The sequence below is a fragment of the Cuculus canorus genome, chromosome 1, assembly GCF_017976375.1.
Source record: "Cuculus canorus isolate bCucCan1 chromosome 1, bCucCan1.pri, whole genome shotgun sequence".
NCBI classification, from domain to species: Eukaryota; Metazoa; Chordata; class Aves; order Cuculiformes; family Cuculidae; genus Cuculus; species Cuculus canorus.
The window spans coordinates 15,869,599-15,888,438 of NC_071401.1; the positions used below are offsets into that span (position 1 = coordinate 15,869,599).

At 39.5% G+C, this 18,840-nt stretch overlaps 1 protein-coding gene across 1 annotated transcript in view; it reads left to right on the forward strand.

Moving 5' to 3' along the window:
- Window positions 1-18,840, forward strand: part of FCHSD2 (FCH and double SH3 domains 2) — a 163,254-nt gene that overhangs the window by 76,861 nt on the left and 67,553 nt on the right. Inside the window, 2 exon segments of the mRNA XM_054080180.1 lie at window positions 13,175-13,251; window positions 15,233-15,377. Coding sequence (XP_053936155.1) covers window positions 13,175-13,251; window positions 15,233-15,377 — 222 coding nt within the window.

Here is an 18,840-nt window from a genome sequence, read left to right on the forward strand (position 1 = left end):
AATTGCCAGCCTGTGTTTTCAATTTACTCTTTCTTTTCATATCTTTCTACATTTTAATGGTAGTATGTAAGAAATACATACGTTATGTAATGTTACATTATACTATGGTTTACTTGTGTTTTTGCTGTCCCATCGCAGTGTATCTCATTCTTGTATAGTTCTCTTCGTTTGCTTAAATTTTTTGTGTGTCTGCATGAATTGGACATACTTTCTTCTCCCAGAAAATCGCTACAGAACTGACTGAACAATTAAGTCACTTCAAAAAACACATTTGAACTTGCAGTGTCAGAATGTGCTTTTCCTGTTTTCAATCACTTCTCTGCCATCAAGAACCAAATGCTATTTTGAAAGCAAAAGTTTTGATTTTCAGGTTCATTTATGAACCAAGCATGACCAGTGTCCTCCAAAAACAGTTTGGTTAGGTTAGAAATATGTCTTTTTTTATTTTTACTTTTTCTGGGTTGAGGAGGAGCGTGGGGAGGTAGGAGTGTTAAAGAAAGCATTTCCTGCTTTAGAAGGAAAGAAATAGCAAGTGTTGACCATGACTGGTTGAAGTTACAAGGGTGAGAGAGCTGCATGAATGGGTTATGAAATCTGGGGTAGGCAGAAAGCTGTATTAATCAACATTTTGGTACTACCTTTAATGAATGTTTTGGATCAGAAACGGGTTCCAGTGCTGGTGGTGAAAGTGCTCATGTGTTCACTGGTGCGGATCAATGCTGCTAGAGGTGTTTCGCTGAAAGGTTGAGAAAGGTTTGCTCAAATTCTTCTGTCAGGCAGGTGAACTAGTTAATGTCTGGTTTTAATCCCTAGTGCAGTCTTTGCCTGTGAGATTCTGTCCTGAATCTTCTGTTTTGTAGAGAAATTGGTTGCCCCATTATTCTCCAGCAAAAATACTGTAGAAGATGAAATTGTTGCTGTATACCATCAGCCATGCAAGATCTGCATTGCTGGAAGTTTGGAGTTCAGAATTACACTAAATCTTCACACATTACAAAACTGGGACATGCCAGGTCGTGGTCTCACTCAGCGGAACAGATCTTTTTGAGATGGTTTTAGGGAAGGGGAAAATTTGAGAAGCTGATTATTTTTTTTTGGTGGGCCTAATGGGTGGTTTCCTTTTTCCCCACATCCCCTGAAGGTGATCCTCATCTCTCTCTCTCTCTCTCTCTCTCCCTGCTAACATGGACCTCACACTTGGGGCAGGGGCAAGTCAATCAGCATTTCAGGGGTCCATAGAGTCCAGTTTTGTGCATGCTGCAAATGATGTTTTCCAGAACATCAAACAGAAAGTTGTGCACCTCTACCTGACAGCAGTGCTAGTTCAGACCCCCCGTGAGGTGCCTTCAAAGTTGTATTAAGTAGCACCTTTTTGTGCCTTTGGCTTATATCCCTTAAAAGGGCAGAAAATGATGGTGAGGAAGTGATACAGATCTCTCCCATCTCCTTCTTCACAGGCAGTGCTTGCTCAGATAAGTTTTGTGCAAGCTACTTGTTTGGGACAGAGGAAGGATGTGGCATCTGTTTCACAGAGAACAGGGGAGACTGGTGGGTCCAGTAAGTGTGAGAGTGGTTCCTGTTCTGAATGAATGATACAATTCTTTTTTACTGTCACTTTTACATGTGATATTTGTATTATGTTTTGCATACATGATGGTGCTGTGTCCTGAGAAACTTTACTCTGAATTAATACTAGTAATCAGACCTATAAATGGAGCAAACCAGGTGTTTTTCCATGACTTTGTTCTCTTCAGTCTTCTAATACCAGTATTATATGGTCTGTGCCTTAAAACTTAGAGCAGGGGAATCTTTATAAATGGTGGTTTGTACTTTCTTGATTTACAACTGTTCTGGACCCTTGAGAAGATCTAGAATAATTTGAACAGTTTTGAGTGGCTGCAGGAGGTGCAGCAGTCTGCAGTGGCTGCTGTGAGCCACAGAGGTGGTAGCACTTCTCTGCTGGCATTTTAGAATGTTCCTCTCCAGTGCTGGTAACGAAGGGGCTTTTGGAAGAAATTACACTCTTCCTCCTCAGTGCTAGTGCTCCTCCTGTGCTAGTGCTTCTTGCCTCCTCTTTGTGAAGTTTGAGGGTAAAAATATGTTAATGTGTTCCATCTACAGTTACAGGGTTCTGCAGAGCTTTCTGTTGCAGTGTGGCGCTTACTTTCTAACACTTGCTGATAGATGGCCAAGAAAAAATTACCAATCATTCTCCACGCTGAATGTTCGTGGAATACTAAATGGAATTCAGAGGCTCTGCCCTTGATGTCTAGGTGTGCTAGTCAAGATCCAAAATTGCAAAAACTTTAACTAAATGTATAAAATTAACTCAACCAAAAGCTTTATTGTCTAGTGCACTATGAAGGAAAAGAGATGATCTTTTTAAGAAACTATGTAAAGCAATGGTACCTCATTTAGTAATACTGTACAGGGCTTCATCTGGCAGGAAGCAGGATTTCCCCCAGAAGCACAGACTATTGAACCAAGAAGCAAACAAATTTCTTCTCCAGAACTGCTAATCTGCCTTCAGCTACACAGAAAATTGGTTTAGTAGGAGTTTCCAAATTTATTTAAGATAATCTGAGGCTCTGCCTTTTCCTGAGGTTTTCTAACAGTTTATTAGGGACTTTAAGCTATGAAAAAGGACTCTGTATTTAGGTTTATGAAGAGCAGCTTTACAATCTAGAAAAAGTTACTGCAAGTATAGGGAGGAGTAATTGTAGATGGTCTAAATGTAGGTTACTTATATTTTGAAGAGTAAAAATTTTTTAGGAGTTCCCCACATTTCAAACTTGAAGACTGGGGGATAATTCTGTTCAACCTGCTTCTGATGTCTTGGAGAGATATGGAATGTCTGTTACCTCCTCGTAGGTTGAGGAGCTAAAAATTGCTGTGCTGGCAAGAGGAGAGTCACTAGACTTGAAGCTGGCTCTCAGTACTAGTCAGGCAACCTTAAAGTGGATTCAGAGGAGAAAACATATTGAAGTATTCAGTGGGCCATGCAATAACACACTTTTGCATCAATGTAAACATTTTTAGGAGTAATTCAGCAAAAGGCCTTGAAAGTAACCTAGAATGTTTCTGGATGGCAACATATCTCAAGTTTAGCAATTTTAAATATATTATTTAGAAAGTGAGAATAATTTATACAGATTAATACCTACCTTGGTCATTGTAACTGGTTTTATTCTAGTTTGTAACTTGCTCAGAGTTGGAAAGATCTGCAGTTTAGTTATGGACATGGTCCCACATCATGAAGATGGTTTGAAAGCCAAAACCAGGAGAACTTGGAGAGAAAGCAAATAATTTGAAGCTTCGTAAATGGTGGTTTTATCACTTAAAATTTATTGAAGTGATCTGTCAGGATATTCTTAGTAACCGAGATACTCAGATATAAACTTCCAATATTTATTTTTTGCCTAATGAAGTAGAGCACTGTGGGCAGATTGGCTCATATTAATCCTTAGGTTATATATGTCTGCCTTGGCCTGATGAAAGATGAGAAATATAATAGGTTAGGGGATATTGTGATGAATAAATCTGAATTGGCTGTAGGTCAAGTCAGCTTGGCTGCAGAGAGTTTACCTTCTCAAGATTTCCAGTCTCAAAGATGTGTGTCTTGTCTTTTAAAACTTTCAAACCTGTGAAAAAAAGGAACCAACTTAGTGCCAGTTTTCTTTAAAAGCAGTTTTGAAGGAGTAAGACTCAAGTTATATAACTTGACCGAGGCAACAAAAGGACCCTTGTGGTTGGTATATACAACAGGCCACCTGATCAAGGAGAGCCTATCAATGAAGCTTTCTTCCTCCAGCTCCAGGAGGCTTCACGCTTGCAAGCTCTCATCCTACTGGGGTACTTCAACCACTCTGACATATGCTGGAAAAGTAGCACGGTAAGCTGTAGGCAATCCAGGAAAGTCCTAGAGTGCATTGGAGATAACTTCTTAACCCAGGTAATAAACACCCCTGCTTGAGGGGATGCAATGGTCAGCAATGCAAATGAGCTTGTCGGTGATGTCAAGATCGGAGGCAGCCTGGGCTGCAGTGATCACACACTGGTGGAGTTCAAGGTCCTGAGGGATATGGGACAGGCAAGGGCATATTCAGGACCCTGAATTTTAGGAAATCAAACTGCCAGCTCTTCAAGGGGTTAGTCAGTAGGGCTGCCTGGGAAACAGTCCTCAGGGACAGGGGAGCAGAACAGAGCTGGCAAATATTTAAGGGTGCTTTCCATAGAGCACAAGAACACTCGGTCCCCAGATGTAGGAAATCAGGCAAGGAAGGGAAGAGACCAGTGTGGCCAAGTCAGGACCTGCTGGTCAAACTGAAGACTGAGGGAACTGCACAGGCAGTGCAAGCAGGGACAGGGAACCTGGGAGTAGTATAGCGGTGGTGCCAGGTTGTGTAGGGATGGGGTCAGGAAGGCCAAGGTGCAGCTGGAACTGGACTTGGCAAGGGAAGTGAAGACTGACAAGATGGGCTTCTACAGGTACATCAATCAGAAGAGGAAGGTTAAAGAAAGCTTACCCCCACTGATGGGTGAAAATGGTGACCTCGAATCAGCAGATGAGGAGAAGGCTGAGGTACTTAATAACTTTTTTGCTTCAGTGTTCACTGACATCCACTCTCCTCACCCCTCCAGGATCAATGGACAACAAGAAGGGGGTTAGAGGGGTAAAGGTGTGCCCTCCTTGCACTGTAGGAGGTGTACCCTCCTTGCACTGTAGGAGGGGATCAGGTTCATGATCACCTGAGGAACCTGAACATAGATTAGTCTATGATAAGATGCATCCCAGAGTCCTGAAGGAATTGGCAGATGTGGTTGCCAAGCCACTCTCCATGATATTTGAAAAGTCATGGCAGTCAGGAGAAGACGCCAGTGACTGGAAAAAGGGTAACATTGTGCCCATTTTTAAAAAGGGTAGAAAAGACGACCCTGAGAACTACCGACCTGTCAGCCTCACCTCTGTGCCTGGGAAGATCATAGGACAGATCCTCCTAGAATTTATGCTAAAGCGCATGGAGGACAGGGAGGTGATTCGAGACAGACAGCATGGCTTCACCAAGGGCAAGTCCTGTCTGACCAGCCTAGTGGCTTTCTATGATGGGGTAACCACATCAGTGGACATGGGAAAACCAATAGATGTGATCTGTCTGGACTTCTGTAAAGCCTTTTGACATGGTCCCTGACAACATCCTTTGCTCTAAATTGGAGAGAGATGGATTTGATGGATGGACTGTTTGGTGGATAAGAAATTGGTTGGATTGTTGCATTCAGAGAGTAGTGGTCAATGGCTCAATGTCCAGCAGAGGGCTGGAGCACCTCTGCTGTGAGGACAGGCTGAAAGAGTTGGGGTTGCTCAGCCTGGAGAAGAGAAGGTTCTGAGGAGATCTTATAGCAACCTTCCAGTACATTAAGGGGGCTACAAGAAAGCTGAGGAGGGACTGTTTACAAGGGCATGGATTGATAGGACGAGGGGGAGTGGCTTTAACTTGGAAGGGAAAAGATTGAGACTAGACATTAGGAAGGAATTCTTCATGATGATGTCGATGAGACACTGGCACAGGCTGCCCAGGGAAGCTGTGGATGCCCCATCCCTGGAGGTGTTCAAGGCCAGGTTGGATGGGGCCTTGGGCAGCCTGATTTAGTGAGATGTCCCTGCCTACAGCAGGGGGTTGGAGCTAGATGATCTTTAAGGTCTCTTCCAACCCAAACCATTCTGATATATCATTGAGGTTAGCTTAAATTCCTAGAAAATCATTGCAGCAATAAATACAAGTGTTAAAGAGAAACTGCTTAATACCAGTTTAGCATTTTTTTTTTTACTTTTTTGCTATTACAGGTTAAGAGGTCTATAAATGGAGAAGGTGCTAGTTGTATTGACTTTAGAGAACTTATTGATTCTTTTATGCATGCTAGGGAGATGAGGTCTGCATAAAATGACAAAACCATGATGAAAAACATTTGGAAAATCATGTAGGTATTGAATAGTTCTTTGTTAAAATGAATGAAGTTTCTTAGGACCTCTTCTAGTAGTAAGCATTATCAGTGGTAGCCTGGATAATGAAATAGGGTGTTTGCTGATTAAATTTACTGATATTCACTCAGTATGGGGCAACAGGTGAGTCTGCCAACTATATTGGCATTCAAAATCAGCCTGGAAAATGGGCATACTGTCCTTCAAGAGCTGGCTGCTACGTTTTAAGGAGGATTTGGAGGAGCTGGAGAGAGACCAGATAAGAGCAGTGAAAATCAAGGGCAATGAAAATAAGCAGGTTACAAATTAAGACTGAAAAATAGAGTTTTTAGTGAATCGGTACATGTTTACTCTGAAGCATTAAGGAAGTCTTGAAACTAAAAAGACTGTTGTAGTGTTTTGGTTTATCTCCTGTGTAACAGGTTGCAAATTGAGGTCAGTGATGTTAAGCACATAAGAGTGAAAACAGTGAGGCTTTGGGATAAGGCTCCACAGTCTTTCCTGAATGATGCTCAACTGGTGTAGGATCATTCCTGATGAACCTGGAGGACTGCCATGTAGATGGCCTTTTGCCTAGCCTTTCTGTAGAATGTCACAGATACTCCTTCTGGCAATGAACTTAGCAATTCTTGGGAGGTTGTTTTAATTTTTTTTTCACTTTTAAGGCTTAAATATAGAAAGGGATGCTAAACTTCAGGAGCAAGGTGTTTTGGAAGTAAAAAACATGCTTCCACTTCTAGTGAAGTAATGGGTTTAACTCTTAACTTTAAATTAGGAAATGAACAAAACCCATGAAGGATAAGAAATTTGACATTTCCTTTGCTAAACCCAATTGGAGGAGTGCCCAGGATGATATTTAACTGCTGTAAATTAATCTTTCAGTTTTCCACTTTGTTTTCTTTTGCCTGCTTGTCATGCTACAAATATTTAGAAAACAAATCAGAAGTTAAGCAGCTTGGAAGGATATCGTGAATGAAAGAATAAAACTGTGTATTTTCTGGACCTGGAATAATTCAGTTTTAGGGAGGAACACCCTGTCTCCGGGAAGGAAAAGCAGTGTAATCAGTGATGCATCTTTTCATTAGATAACCAGCCTTTTTGCAGTGTTTCTAGAGAGTTTTAAATTGATGCTGCAGGCATAGAGGAACCTCTTTTATTGATTGTTTAACTCTATAAAAGGCAATACAGATAAACAGTCCCGGCAGGTTTTGATCTGTGCCTTTTAGAAAGTATTAGGGTGCATTATAGAAGTCCATGTGCTGCCTGTTATGTGGTTTGTTTTCGTTTTTATTTGTGCTGCAGCAGCACTTTAGTCATGCTCTCGTTGCCTAAGGCTCTGTGTAAGCTCCGAGCAAAATAATTTTGTCTGACAGCATTTTTGTCATCAGCTTATGATGTAAATTGGGCCAAGTCAGATCCTGTGTGGAATCCCTGAATTGAGTCTGTGCTGAACGGACTTCATTCTCATGAAATCATTAGAGTTTTATTGAATCTAACTCCAGTAAATAAAATACCACTTCAAATAATCACTGGGAAGACTTAATAACTATCTTGGAATTTAATATTGAGACTAAATTGTTCTTCTCTATTCAGGAGCTGGAGTCTTCTTCCCACCATGCAAGCTGCATTGCGTATTCCCCTCCCACATGTTCTCTTCTCCCTGTCCAAATGTTTTGAAGAGATTGGCAACAGCGTAAAATATGTTTCAAGTTACTCTTCAAACTTGTGAAAAAAAAATCTGTATGATTGATAATGCTGTCTATGAAATTTTCGGCACTGAGGATTTCACTGTTTCCGTGAGTCAGGCTCACCGAGCTTGAAAGTCATATAAAATCTTACTTAGGAAAAGAATTTGAGAGCATTGGGGAAGCAAAAGCATCTGATTTTTTTTTGACGCATTTAGGTTTTTCATTCTTGTAGTATTGTAGTAGAAGCATTCTTCAAAGTATAGAAGTTTCACATAACTCAATTGTGTGGCGCTTTTTTTTTCCCTTCTCTTTTTGGAGGATCCTCGTTATATGGCAGTTTTTCATTCTCAGTCAGTCTTACTTACAACTAAAAATGTGATTTTGAAAATACCCGATATCAGTCAAACTGTTGTTTTTACAAAGACAAGGAAGTCTTAATGTAACTCTCGATTTTATTTTTTAAGAACCTACAGTACTGAAATAAGTTTTCCATCTTACATGCAACTCACAATAATGGTTCAAAATTACTGAACTTTTTTTTTTTTGCATTTAAACATAAAGCAAAACAAAACTGTCTTGCACTTAAGCAATTAAAGGGTCTGAAAATAAGAATTTGTACATAATAAACCTATTAATTTTTCTTGCTGCTATTGGAGAGCCCTGGATTGCATATTAAATAGTACAACTGGCTTCTAAACTTCTGTGAAGTCAGTTGAATTGGGAATAACCTCACTCATCCTGGAGAAGAAGTCAACTAAGAAGATAGATACTGAAAACCTCTCCCTTGAGGAGTATTTGCCTGCCAGAAGAGTACTTAGCAAACAAAATAATGCCATTTAGTAAACAAAATAATGTCAGAAAGCTGCTGCTGTGGCACATGATACACAGGCAGTGATCTCAAGGATCAGTCAAGCAAATTGCCATGTGTGAATCTTTGGGGAAAGAAAAGGTGACCAGTGCTTGGAAAAGTTTTCTTCAAACTAGAAAAATAGTGTATTAACATCATGTAGTAGCTAATAGGTATTAAACATATGGGATTGGCTTCCCAACTCGAGACTTGGCTTCAGGTGGGAGCTCTTCCATTTTCTCTTGCTGTAATTCTCCTTTGTATCTTCTCTGTCACTGCTGTCTCAGGTCCCACCACCGCTGCTGGAGGAAGATCTTAAGTCTTAGATGTGTTACAGCAGTTGCTGTCCATGTGCTTTCTTATCTGCCAGCCTCAGATTTAGCATGTTGCTGAAGGTCTTACTTTCTGGCTGTTTTTTTTTCTTCCTAATCTCCATTTCCTTTTTCCTTTTCCTTTTTTTTTCCAAAAGGTTGTTTGGGCCTGTTGCTTACAGCCTGCATAGGAGTTCTTTGGATTGCTGGATCTTGGAAGACAGTATTTCTCTGTCCTTCTCAATTCACAGTTCCTTTTTTTTCTGAAACGTTAATAGCAGGGTGTAGATTTATTTGTAGAAGTGTAAGTTATAAGGGATTGATTGGTGGATTCTGCTCTGATAAAGAGAAGTGATCAAAATGATGCAAGATATTGAAACTGCCTAAATGAAAGAAAGCACTAAATCTATCTGGTTGATACCTTTTCCAAAACCTGGTGTTACATCAGCTACCATGCTTTCTGCCGTCAGTGATAGGCTTTAGGGGACCTGGCTGTCATCAGTACCTCTCAATTATTACACATAAAGATCTTAGGGCTGCTTTGAAAAGTGTCATTAATATATCTTTTTAAAAGCTGCATACTTTTCTATCAATGATCTTTTAATTTGGGACATCTTTCTCTTTCCTTTTCTATCTTTTCTGTTGATAATGAATTTCTGTTAATATTATAGCAATTTTTTTTTTCCTCCCCCAAAATCTGTCACGACTGGCCTTACAAGAAAATTACAATAAATAGACATGAGGTAAAGTCTGGTAATAGGGAACATCAAATGCTGCAGCACTGGAAAATATGAAGTTGAGCATATTTGAAACTGTGATGATTTTTTTTGATAGTCTTTCTTTTCAGCAGGATTTCATTTCTAGCTGTTCATTCCTTGGATGATCAGTCAATACAGTTTTATGTCCCATCCATCCATCTGTTAAGCAGATTTGCAAACCTTTGTGATACCCATGAATGTCTGATGTTAATGTGTTTGTAGCTTAGCAGTGCAACATGCGTTTTCATGGGGGGAGGAAGGGAAAACCAAGACATGGAGGAATTATAGGCATCTTCTTCAGATAAGTAAAAATTGGGTTTATGTGACAGCCAAGTTTGTTTATGCTATTTTATATTTTCTTTTTCTAAATCCTGTGCAATGTGATAATAACACACATAAGTGGAGTCATCAAGTAAATTTCTTTTGACAAAGTGTGAGCTAGGTTTGCACAGCGTTTGTAGAAGGTTTCAGGCATTTTTGACCTTTCATGTCCATAATTATTGATTTAAAATCGTGCACTTCAAAATAAATTGCTTGTTATTACCACACAAAAATAATTAACTTTTTTTCAAATGCAATGATCTATTCCTTCGAATGAAGTGGAAAAATGAAATAAAAAACTTTCTTGTTTGAAAGCCATCAAGGAGCAAACTGTTTTTATAGTTTTGATGTACTGTGGGCTTACGTAGGTTTCCTAAAATTTGTTTTGGTGAAGGCAAAGTTGTGCTTTTGCGCAGAACATAGAGGTGCCCAGTGCAGTGGGACACAGGGCTCATGAGCCATGTGGCACTGGGGACACAAATACACTGACCTTACAGTATTGCTTGTCTGAATAGGATTTTAAGTTGTGACACTCCAACTGCCTGTAGCCCAGTGAAACTGAGAGGAAGGAGAAGTTTTATGGATTTCAGTCAACTTTGAATTGGGTTTTATGTTGTAATTCTTGATAGCGCCTTTACTCAGTGCAGCTCAGTTCCATTTCTCCAAAGTTACTTGTAAATAAATATTTAGGAGATGTGTCATCAAACAATATTGAAATCAGGAGAGCATCCTTCACAAACTTCTGTTCTTGCCTCTCTACAGATTTATTCTTCCATTTAAATATCGTTATTTCAAGCCTGTTAAACATGATCGATGTGCGCCTTCAAGGAAGAAACAAGCACGCTCCTAGGCTGAGGGTGAAGTCAGGCGATGCCAAAGGTTAAACAATCAGTTGACCTCCCTGCTTGAGCCCAACAGTGGTATTCTTTGTTTCAGTACAGCAAAACAAGAAGTGTTATTGAGAACAGAACGAGGAGGATCTCATACCGAAAAAAAGACACATTCAGCATAAAGCTGAAGAAAGCAAACCTACTGTACGGGTCTAATTGAAAACCATACGTTCACCTACAGCAGTTTTGTATGAAATGCCAACACTTGGTTTATCAGTTTTCATGAACGAATACTAAATGATCAGACCTCTTTGCTCTGCAGCTGGAGACCTCCCTTCAGTGTTTCATTGATTTTCATGGCAAACTTGTTCCGTATGAAAATAAATGATTAGGCTCATTTAACCATGCTAGTTTTATAGCTGATTTGCTGACATCAATAACAGGGTTTCTGAGTGCAGAAATGGCTTTATTTATCCCTGTTGTGACTTTTTTGTGTCTTCAGTTTTGGCATAGCTTGTGCTCAGCTGCCAGTGAACTTTCTCCGTGTTTAGTTCTGTGTTTGTGAATGTTTGTTCAGCATCTTGGGGCAGATCTTGTAGGCGGAATCGGATGCAAAAGGGATGGAAACATGAAAATAGCACCAGATGGGGGTACCTAATAAAGCTGCAAATCTCAGAGCTAAAGGAAATGCTGGTTTCCCTTTTTTTTCTGGCATTTTTAACACCTATCTGGCACAATTTATGCATCTTTTGAAAAAATAGAAGAAACTGCAATGGAAATTAAAGGATTTATAGTTACAGACCTGAGTTTACCTGTGAAAAAAAATGCTGACTCTATGTGTGAATTCGTACATTCAACTATTTCATATCCGCAATGAAATATTGACGTGGAATTTGAAAATTATTGTTAACTGAGCAAAAAGTGCAATGGAAATCACAGAAGGTAATTTGGGAAGATGTGGATGCTCAGAACAGGAAATAACAGCCCTCAACAATTGATTTTACAAGGACTATTAGTGTAAACCTGGCTGTAAGGATCGTTAACACTGAAAGCTAGTAGCCAGCTCAGCAGATCAGTTCAGACCAGTTGAGTTGTACTCTAAGGTGAAATAGGTTATTTAGTAGAAGGGAGTATAAGTTTGCTACTATTGATATATTAGCAACAGTTAACATTTTTCTGTGTGAATGTGTCAATCAGATTGTAAACTCAGTAATAAAACTTTTGCATCAGGTGGGCTGGGGGGACAAGAAGGAAATCTGGTTCTGCTTCCTGAGATATCTCTGATATTGTCTCTAAGAGAAGGTAAAGGGTGTCCTAGCAGGTGATGGCGTCTTATATACAGTCTGAAAACTTTAAACAATTGATACTGCGCCTTGCCTCTCGATGAGTGGGTCAGATGTGAAGAACTCTCACCCCAGGCTTTTCTTCAGGATGCACTCTCCTGGAAAGCATCTGTAGGATTGCTTTTTCTTAGCTGGGAAGGGAATTTCAACCCAAGTCTCCCACTTCTTTGCTAAATAGACTTTTATACAGAAGCTGAAGAGTACTTCTCTGATGATGGCTCTTTTGAAGAAGCAGGAATGCTGCTCAGTGTTTGTAAACCTGTTATTTAACTCCATAGGTTGGATAATATACATCCTCTTTTCCATTTGATGGTACTCAATTCATAAGTGATGGATGCTGTTAAATGAGATTACAAGATGAAGGAGGGACGGCCACCACAGCGACTCCCCCTCCCTTGCATTGTTTACAAATTAAATATTGCTGCTGTCTGAACCTGAATATAAAAACGTTGTTATTGATTTTCTGAGACTGCGCAAAGTGGAACATAGAGACTAAAGAGTGTAATTAACATGAATAATTAAAAATGAACTACATTTTTCAGTCTACTCTATTGTAATCCTCTGAGCAAAGGCCTGATCCTGTGAGCAGGAGAGCTGCTTCAGTGCACTGATAATGGTGCGACATTGAACAATCAAAGTTGACATTTCAGTCTGGGGACATAAGTGACCAGATATTTCGTTGCTTCTAAGAACCCTGTGTCCTCATTCAGTTAAATAAAAATTCTGAATCTTACAGCTGTGACAAACTCAGACATTTTACTTGCAGTATTTCTGCCTAATTTCACATTGCTCAAACATCTTCTGTATTATTGGTTCTGCCGGGGTTACTCACATGCAAAAATATTTTCAGTGTAGTTCTCACCTAGAGTCCCCCTTAATTGAAATAGTAACGTGAAACTCATTAATTGTTCTCAAGAGAAACTGAAGTCAAACAGAGATATAAAAAGGGATAAAAATAACAGTCTTGCACTGTTGTAGTTTGGTAATACTATAGATTGATTGCGTCTTTATATGTCGTGTTATCATTTGTCTGATATAGGAGCAAAAATGTTACTTAGGTACCCTTTATTTGTAACATTTTCTTTTCTTCTTTTAACAGAGCATTCAGAAGCTGGCTAGTCAATACTTAAAGAAAGATTGGCTTGGAATAAAAGCTGATGAACGAAGTGATTATAGGTAATTTAACAGTTGGATATCTCAAAATGTCTTGATAATTTCAATTTGTGTAATTATTTTACTCAACAATGAAACACTGCTTTTGTGTAGTTAAAGTCTTTTTTTTTCCTTTTTGGTAGAGCATTGCCAGTTAAAAGTGAAGCTTTGTTTTGCCTGAAATTCTGAGACGAGTCTTAAATAGATGTTTATTACTTGAATAATTTAGGAATATTGGAAAAACAAAATGGCAAGACAGGACAGCAACTGTAGTTACGCACCCTGTTTGGGTATTAATGCTTGTGTCTGAATATAGATTTCAGTAAATAGCTTTAAAGTTAGAGTAATAAACATGGATTTCTTCATAGAAAAGGACAGCAACAGATTTCTTTTTAGGAGGGTATTCTTCATGAAGATCACATCCTACAGCAAGGAGGCAAAGCAAGGAACAGTTGTTTACTAAATGTAGTTTTGGTAACTTGAAAAGTGGATCACAATGTGAAAGCAGAAATAACTCAGTTTCTGAAAGCTTCCCACATCTAAGTTATGCCTCCTAAATATTTTGCAGAAGTTTCAAGATACTTGATTTTTGATAATGTGTTCTTTGTATTCTGACAAATTTTAGTTCAAACAGGAAGAAATCGTTGGTAAGTTTGAGTTTTGTACTTTCAGTACCTTCTCATCACTTGTGCGTTTAGAAAGAAATAAACTGAATTATCAGTCTTAAGTGTATAAAAATGCTCCCACAACACACAGACCCCTCCCAACTGCAGTTTTCTCCCCACCCAGCAAACTTTTCATGCTATCAGATACACCCACAGTGCCCACAAGCACCTTCTCTAACGGTCTTCTTCCAGTTCTGGAATCCTCAATGTAAGAAGGATATGGAACTGTCGGAACGGGTCCAGAGGAGAGTTACAAAGATGATCAGAGGGCTGGAGCACCTTCCCTACGAGGACAGGCTGAGAGAGTTCAGCCTGGAGAAGAGAAGGCTCCGAGGAGACCTTATAGCGACCTTCAGGAAAGCTGGGGAGGGACTGTTTACAAAAGCTTGTAGTGATAGGACTAGGGGCAATGGGTATTAAACTGGAGAAGGGCAGAGTTAGACTAGACATATGGAGGAATTAATTCACTATGAGAGTGGTGAGGCACTGACACAGGTTGTCCAGGGAAGTTGTGGCTGCCCCATGCCTGGAGGTGTTCAAGGCCAGGTTGGATATGACCTTGAGCAGCCTGATGCGGTGGGAGGTGTCCCTGCCCATGGCAGGGGGGGTTGGAACTAGATGATCTTTAAGGTCCCTTCCAACTCAAACTATTCTGTGATTCTAAATACCTGCTGCCCCCTCCCTCCCTATCACCAAATACTTGGCTTCTGAAAGCTCTAGCAATTGTTCTTTTCTGCCAGCTGCAGGGTAGATCTTGTTGCATTCTTTCCCTGCTCTCCTTGCTCCACCTTCTGCTTCTGGCTTGGGCACTTCTGAGCTTTTGTGGTGAAATATTTGGGCCCTACACAGCCCTACAGTATGTGTAGCTCACTACACAGCAGTGGTTATTGTCTTTGACCTGTTACGTGTGATGAAGAGACTACAGTCAGCTGAGGCAAAATTGATGGGCAGTCTATAACTGTTTGCTTGATTGCAAGATACTAAAAATGACAAAGTCCCTCATCTTATAAAAATTGTGAACATCTGATCTGGCTTTGGCTGTAGGGTTCTGTAGGGTCTGTCCATTGGAGCAATACGTTTACCAAAAAATGTTTGCTAAAAAAATTGAAGCCTTATACAGGACAGAAGAGAAAACTTTTGGTAAAGCGTCAGTTAAAAGTTTTGTTTGAAAGTGTAGATATTTTCTAGATCAGCATGAAGAATTGTGCTCTAACTTTATTTTTGAAAGAAATCCTTGGAAGAATGCGTACTACTGTTATGTAAACCAGCCTGTATTTTCAGCATAATGCCTGGCCTCTCTTCCTTCCTACCCACAACCTTTTTGTGTTTCATTATTTTAGGAGCATGTACTCAGTTTGGAAATCACTTTTAGAAGGCACAATGCAAGTGGCCCAATCCCGCCTGAATATCTGTGAGAATTATAAAAACTTGATTTCTGAACCAGCCAGGACTGTCCGGTGCTTTAAGGAACAGCAGTTGAAAAAGGTATTTGCGTTTTGTTTAAACGCTAGTTGGTTTTATGTAGAAAAAATGATTATTAGAAAACTTTTAGTATGGCACTTCTGAAATACATGTGTACTTTTCAGTCTCCTCTTATGTACATTGTTATAAAAGTAAATAGCTTGTTGAAGAGGGATCAAAATTCTAAGCTATGCTATCTGAAATTAAAATTGCTTTGAAATGAGTCATAAAATGAGATACACAGTTGGTCAGAGCTATCTCTGCAAATCTAACATCATACTGTGGCAATTAGTTTGAATTGGTTTTGCAATGACAGTTGCAAGTGGGTTTTTGTTAGAATAGGTTTTAACTTTAAGAAAAGGCTTATGTTAAACCTGAAGGGGTGACTTGTGCAGTCTTCAAGATGTAGAATGTGGTTTATCCATCCACCTTCTGTAAAGACATCACAAGTTAATATTCCAAAAGCTGCTATAATTGATCTGTTAATCCATGCAAAGTGTCATTCAAGGAAAACAGTAAGCTTGACTTTAATTTAATTGGTTGTTGCATTTTATCTCTTTAAGAGATCTCTACCATACCTCTTATTACAGTATGCATTTCAAATAATACGCAATGTTCCATCTGTTTCCGTAAGGTAGTAAGACATGTTTTAAAACTACAGTGATGTGTATTTATGTAAAGCTAATACACATTATTAGCTTCATTTTCGAATTATTTTGTGTTTGTGTTCTATGGATTTTGCTGAAGCAAGGAGAAAGCCTTCTGTTTTAAAGAGTGAGCATAGCTTACAAAAAGTCACTACTGCACCAAACATACATTTTTGGAAGTTTTCAAGAATGATCTTTTGAAATGGAATGGCTTGGAACATAAGGAGGGAAGTGCTTGAGAGCAGCCCTGCAGGGAAAGACTTGGGGTGCTGGTTGATGAGAAGCTTGACATGAGCCGGCAAGGTGCGCTCGCAGCCCAGAAGGCCAACCATATCATGGGCTGCATCAAAAGAAGCGTGGCCAGCAGGTTGAGGGAAGTGATTCTGCCCCTCTATTCCTCTCTTCTGAGACCTCATCTGGAATCCTGTGTCCAGTTCTGGAATCCTCAACTAAGAAGGATATGGAGCTGTTGGAATGGGTCTGGAGGAGGGCTACAAAGATGATCAGAGGGCTGGAGCACCTTCCCTATGAGGGCAGGCTGAGAGAGTTGGGCTTGTTCAGCCTGGAGAAGAGAAGGCTCAGAGGAGATCTTACAGCAACCTTCCATTATCTGAAGGGGCTACAGGAAAGCTGGAACAGGTATAAATTGGAGAGAGGCAGATTTAGACTGGACATAAGGAAGAATTTCTTCACCATGAGAGTGGTGAGACACTGGCACAGGTTGCCCAGGAACGTTGTGGCTGCCCCATCCCTGGACGTGTTCAAGACGAGGTTGGATGGGGCCTTGGGCAGCCTGAACTAGTGAGTTGTCTCTGCCCATGGCAGGAGGGTTGGAACTAGATGATCTTTAAGGTCCCTTTCAACCCTAACTATTCTATGAGTCTATGATTCTAATACGCTTTCTCAGACATTGGTTGGTAGCTGTAAATATTCCTCCCGTACATTATTGTTATTGAGACTCTGGGTTTAATTTGAGGAACGCTGAACGAATGATCCATTCAAGGTTCAAAAAGCCCAAACAACACACCATTTCAGTTTTATTTGCTAAAAAGTGAGAACAGCTAACTGTAGCTTCCCTGCTTATATGTTCTACAGTAGCATTTTGTAAAATATTTGGCTACAGACTTTTAAATAGATTTAGTGTAACATGAACTCACAGTTTCTGATCAAATTACCGTAGAGCTTCTAGAAATGTGTGCAATATATGTTTCTGTGGAAGAAAATTTAACTTCATTAATGGTGTTGTTTTATTGTCCTATGGAATTTTATTTTCCTATGAAGCTTTCCAAATGATACTGTAGGAATTTTATAGTGTCTTTACTGGGTAAATAATCACCATTTTAATTTTTCTGCAAGGTTGGTAGTTCACTGTTTATGAATCAGCAACAGAAATTATGTTTTTGCTACAAGTAGCCATCCACTTGGTATTAATTTTCCTCCACAACAAATTTATTACTTTATAGAGTGCAGTCTTTCACTCTTCCTTTGGATTTCCAAACAAATAAATAACACGTTATTCTGCTGACCTCCATCCAGACAAGCTTATCAAAACTGAAATTCATTGTCAGTAAAATACCTGTAACTTTACATTGAAATGCCCATCTAAAATTGAGTTATGATTCGAAGCAATATCTCCATCCAGGATTACAGTAGGTATTGAGTTGCTCTTGCTGAGAAGACATCTTTATTTTCCATATGTTTCTGTAAGCGTGTATTTCCTAGGCTTGATGGCATATAGAAACTTTGCTTTTATGACCCATTTTAATAGTAAACTGGAAAAATTGCAGAAAAACTCACAATAATTTGCTGAAAGATACAGCTAAATCACAAGGTGACTCTGGAATAGGGGTAAAATGTGCCTCTGTAAACCACGTCTGACCTCTTAAGGAAAGTAATCCTTGTCCCTCCGTCAGCAGCTCTTGGACACAAACGAGAAGGCTCTTTTGAGGGCAGCAGCCCACCCCTTGCCATTATCTTTCCCCAGAGACTTTGTAAGCTTATCCCGTAGCTGATGTATGGTTTCATATGTTGGGCTTGGAAGAGAAAGTGGAGAGCTACAGCATACATTCATCACGTATCTTCAGGAAAGATGATGTGTCCACCACTGCAGACGTTTGCATGGATCTATATCAGAAGACTGAAAGGCAAATAGATTACAATTGCTCTGCATAGAGGCAATGCAACAAGAAACCATCTCTCAGCTCTCTGAAACAGCTTTTTACAAACAGCCAGTGTCTACCCAACCCAAACCCCTAAATGGCATCCAGTCTCCTGACAGTTTTTTTATCCTTCAGAGATGCAAAAGCAAGATTATTTTGTGCTTTTAAAATGATTTTCTTAACAACTTTGGGTTATTTGATATTTTTGGTTTCTTGATACCAGCAGGAGACTCCGGGGATCAAAATACCGATTGAAGTAGCAAAAACCTAGTCCTTTTGAAATTATTTTAGGTCTCTGTCAGCTGTCCAATATATACAGGTTTTTATCTTTCATTTTTCTGTCATACACTCAAGAGGTTTTAAAAAACTCAATCCTGCCCTTCGCCATTCCCCAAACCACCCACCATGAAGCTTACCTTATAAAGCCTATTACTTTACTGGACTGCACACATCAAATACTGGGTTTAGTGTGAACTTGTATGAATTTTTATGTACATAATAGCCAGAAAGGAATTTGATTTTTCGATAGAGCAGAATTGTGTGCAGAATTGTGTGAGAAGATGAGCAATTTCTATTGAATGAAACAAAAAGTGGGTTTGTTTTTTTTGCAGGTGGATGGATATTATTCTTAACAGTTGTTAAAGACTGTGAAATTAATGTTTAATTGTTGGACTACATCAC